This window comes from Propithecus coquereli, unplaced genomic scaffold (genome assembly GCF_000956105.1).
Source record: "Propithecus coquereli isolate 6110/MARCELLA unplaced genomic scaffold, Pcoq_1.0 Scaffold490, whole genome shotgun sequence".
In the NCBI taxonomy this organism is placed as follows: domain Eukaryota; kingdom Metazoa; phylum Chordata; class Mammalia; order Primates; family Indriidae; genus Propithecus; species Propithecus coquereli.
The window spans coordinates 486,671-491,278 of NW_012150730.1; the positions used below are offsets into that span (position 1 = coordinate 486,671).

Below are 4,608 nucleotides of genomic sequence, written 5' to 3' on the forward strand. Positions count from 1 at the left end.
TTCTCAGCCTCTTTTTAAACATTGTGTGGACAGTAACAACTTGACACCATTTCACCCTAATATAATGCAGATGATATTGAACGTATGTAGACATGCCATAGGTATCATTGTCACAGAATTTCAGGGACTTGGCCTCAACCTGGGTCCCCTCAAGAAGCCACAGGGTAGAGATGGAGCCTGTCTGGGGCCCAGTGAAGGACTGGGATACCTATACCTTCCTTGTGGCTAGAGGTGGGGGGGCGGCCAGAGACCTGGGTGAAGTGGGCATGGTGGGGCTGTCACCCAGCAGCAATTCTGCTGGGATATGAGCATTAGTAGATACCATGGCAGCGTAGCTGGTGAATGGTGAAAGCACTCACCAGCAGTGGCATTCTGAAGCTAGAAGTGAATGGGGAGCTGTCACTAATTATGGAATGCCAAATACTAAGTTGGCACTGATGGAAGTGGAGAGAGGTCCTACCAGACCTACTGGCAGAACTCCAGAAGGCAGGGAACCAGCAGCCCAGGGAGAGATCTGTATCAAAGCTGCCTGGGGGTGACACCTAGTTGAGAAGCCCTTACAGTCCCAGTGCTTTCCCCACCTGGTGGAGGGTGAAAGAGTTGTCTCTGGAAAATCTGCACAGTTCCAGAGAAAAGACCTAATTGCTCCCCAAACAGCACAACTTGATGAAGCCACTGGGAAGCTCGGAGTTGACAAGCCCCACCCACGCACATGCTCAGAGCTTCCAATGCTTGTTTAAGATCACTGCTGTTCATCCGGAGCAGACAGCCCGGGATTCCCGGGTAGCAGAAGAAACCAAACCAGACAGGCAGATGCAATTCAGGATTAAACAAACAAGTCGTGGTTCGGCCACTTGATGTGTGGAAGCTCACTGACCTCACCCCACAGTCAGATTTGAAAGCAATAATATCGCCTACTGAGAGAAACTAAATAAGGTCGCCCTGTCTAGTTCTGCTCCCCAAAACAAATAAAAGGTAAACAAATGGTTGAGCACGTCCATAGCCTGGACATAACCCTCCACCGCTCACATCGCAGGATTGGTGTGTGAAGACATGTCAGAGACCGGGGGTATAACCATGAGACAGTTAACCTCATCAATGAATGGGTCCCACCAGAGTCCCTGTTGTCCTGCATGTCTGCAGGGCGCCTAACGGAGGTCGAATGAAGAACCCCAGCATCCTCCTCGCGGGAGAAGTCCCCAGAGGTGGCCGAGAAAGCCCAGGTTCATGCTGCCCTTCCGCACCGCACCGCGCCTCCTCCCTAGACCACCTGGAAGCGAGTGCCGGCGGAACTACATGACACAAGGGGACAGGGCGCTGCCACTTCCCGCCCCTCGGGAGCGCAGGGTGACGCTCCTGCAGACGCCACGGCAACGGCCGGGGCGGGCGGATGCGTTCTAGCTGTTACCCAGGGGAGGGCTGGGCGGCGGTAAAGATCTCGCTGGGGGAGGGGCCGGGGCGGGGCGCCGGCTCTGATTGGCCAAACGATCATGCTCCTCCCCGCCCCTCACCTCTCTTGCCAATAGCAACCGGGCCCGCTGTGCACATGCGCAGGAGTTTAACGCGGAGTCCCGCTCGGCCGTGAGTGAATCCTGGGGCTCGGACGCAAAGGAAGAGCAGCTGCCAGAGAAGGGAGGGAGCCCCCAAGACTGTGCGACACTGCGGATCCCTCTGAGGGGGACGTAGCACCTCCCAGGCGTGAGAGGCCTGTGAAAATGCGCGTCCGCTTGCCGAGGCTGCGCCTTTCCTTGCTTGCTGAGGATCAAGGGAAACGTCCCCGCAGGGAGGAGGCGGAGCCTCGGAGCCGACAGGAGATGACGTCACCCACGGGAGGACACGCCCCCTGCCGGCAATGCCATTGTCAGCAACAACACAGTAGGCCCAGGTGACACCTCCCAGGTAATCCCAGAAGTTCTCTGGGCCACTCATTTAAGCCCTACCTCTCTAGAACAAGAACTGACATTCACCCCCAAAAACATGCTTCCTCTGAAAAAAGTATGTACCTTCTGAAATTTCTTTTAATACTCCTGGAGACGGAGCTGACTAGAGCCAGAATCAATGTCCTGCTGTGCTGGGTGAGTGGGCGGAATGGTCCATTAGAGGTTAATTGGACGTAGTTCAGTTGGCCATGGATAAACCTCGAACATCTTACCCCCATCCTGTGCTCTGGTCTCTCCACTGGGCTCATTCGATAGCATCCATGCTGGAGGGTGTTGCCATGGTGATGCCAGAACAGCCCATGCCACGGCCTACTGACCAAATCACTTGACCTGCCCAGAAGACCGCAGCGGGTGCTGTGACTGCCGATGCAGCCTCCACGCTGGCCTTGGGGGTTAGTAAGATTCCTGGGTGTGGAATCCACTCAGCCCCTTTGCCTGCACTCTTCGCTGCCAGGGGCCACCTCGACAATCCCTGCTGCTCCCTATACTGTTCCTCCCCTAGGAAGCCTCTGACACCCCACCCAGGAGATACCACTTTCACCACTTGACCTCTTACCTGACCCCAGCCATCTGCCATGTCTCTGGAAAACTTCTGTCACTGGCATTCTGAGCACCCCATTCCCTGTCTCTGTCCCCATAGCCCCTAACCCAGGTGGCTCGCAGACCAATGACTGCTCCCTACTTCTAGAACCTGGTACTTCATGACCTCCCAGGCTTTCTCTCCATCCAAGGCCGCCCAGGAAATCCAATGACAAGGTCATAGTTACTTTAGAGACTCTCCACAGGGCTTGTGAAATGCTTAGGGTGTTAAGACGCCATCATCAAAGGTAAGGTGCTTTCACAGCAACATCTGAATTTGAGGCTTCTGTGAAGCATCTGAGTGGCTGGCACGTGTACTGCGGTGCCCCCCGGAGGTGGAACTAGGTCTGCAATGTGCCTTGGTCCCATCCCAGGACCTGGACCTGCATTTGCCACCCATCCTGCCCCTGACTTTCCACACCTCGTGACTTAGAAAAACCAGTGTACGTGAGTCCAATAAAAGGAACAGCCATGATGTTAATAAAATAACATCAGTACTATCTACTGACTGATTACTCTGGACCAGTTATGGTCATGTTCACTTATGTCATTTTATTTTATGCTCCCTACAACCTTAGGAGGTAAGGAGTAGAGAGTATGAGTTCTGGGCCCACACTGGAGGATGGAAGCCTGGCTCTAATGCTTCCTTTTCAGGCTAACTTGCTAGCTTGCTTTAGGGTAAAGTCTCAGACTCTTTTCAGTTCTTGACAGGAACCAAATGATTCATGCTGGAGAAAGGTTTTATCAACGTAGCAAATGTGGGAAAATGTTTAGCCTGTGCAATACACTTGTTTGACACCAGGGTTCATGTTAGGAAAAGGCCCGAGGCTGGGCACAGTGGTGCACATCTGTAATCCTAGCACTTTGACAGGCCAAGGTAGGAGGATCACTTGAGGCCAGGAGTTTGAGACCAGCCTGAGCACCGTAGCAGGATCCTGTTTTTACAAAAATAAAAAAATTATCCGGGCACGGTGGGACACACCAGTAGGCCCAGCTACTTGAAAGGCTGAGTCAGGAGAATCCCTTGGGCCCAGGAGTTTGAGAATACAATGAGCTATGATGATGCCACTGCACTTTAGCCTGAGGAAGAGAGTGAGATCCTGTCTTAAAAAAAACAAAAAAAAAAGAAGAAAGAAAAGAAAAGAAAAAGGCACAGGAGGGCAGTGAATCTAGAAACCTCTTCTACTTTTGTGACCTTTTCAGTATAAAAATGGACCAGGCACAGTGGTACATGCCTGTGGTCCCAGTTACTCAAGAGGCTGTGGCAGGAGGATCACTTGTTCCCCAGGACTTCCAGACCAGCCTGGGCAACATAGGGAGACCTTGTCTCTCCATACAAAACAAAAACAATAAGAACCTGAATCACACTTGAGAGCGCCTCCTCTTTTTTGTGAATAGCAAGTCAAAGAGAGCCCCTTTGAGTCCACTGTTACCTTGGCTGTGTAAAAACAAATCACACCTGACAGACACTGTGAGCACTTCTGAAACCTCCTCAGCCAGCTGTGGAATCTCATACACCAGAACACTCCAGTGGGGAAATATTCTGGGAGTGTGATATATGGGAAAGCTCACAGGAATTTTGTTATATTTTCTGACTGGCTGAGAGACAAGGGCAGAGTTAATTTTGGGAAAGGGTATAAAGTCTATATCTAGATTTCTTTTTTTGCATGTGGATGTCCAGTTGTTACAGCATGATTTGTTGAAAAAATTCTATTTGCTCCATGGTATTACCTCTGTTCCCTTCTCAAAGATCTATTGGCTGCATATACATAGGTCTGTTCCTGGGGTCTCTATACTAGTCCAGTGATCTGTTTGTTGTTTCTTTTGCCAGTACCACACTCTCTTGATTTCTATAGCTTTATATTAAGTGTTGAAGTCAGGTAGTGTCAGTCCTCCAACTGTGTTCTTAATATTGTGTTGGCTGTTTGGGTCTTTTGCCTTTCTATATAAACTGTAGGTCAGTTTGTTGATATCCACAAAATAACCTCCTGGAATTTTTATTGGGATTGCACTGAGTCTATAGATCAAGTTGTGAAAAGCTGACATCTTGACAGTATTGAGTCTTCCTGTCCATAAACGTGGCATATCT

General features: G+C 50.7%; 1 protein-coding gene across 1 annotated transcript in view; it reads left to right on the plus strand.

The window, feature by feature from the left end:
• The first annotated feature begins 170 nt into the window (after positions 1 to 170).
• LOC105819590 (zinc finger protein 324A-like) overlaps positions 171 to 4,608 on the plus strand; it is a 13,533-nt gene continuing 9,095 nt past the window's right edge. Inside the window, exon 1 of the mRNA XM_012655869.1 lies at positions 171 to 269. Coding sequence (XP_012511323.1) covers positions 171 to 269 — 99 coding nt within the window. The remainder of the gene's footprint in view (positions 270 to 4,608) is intronic.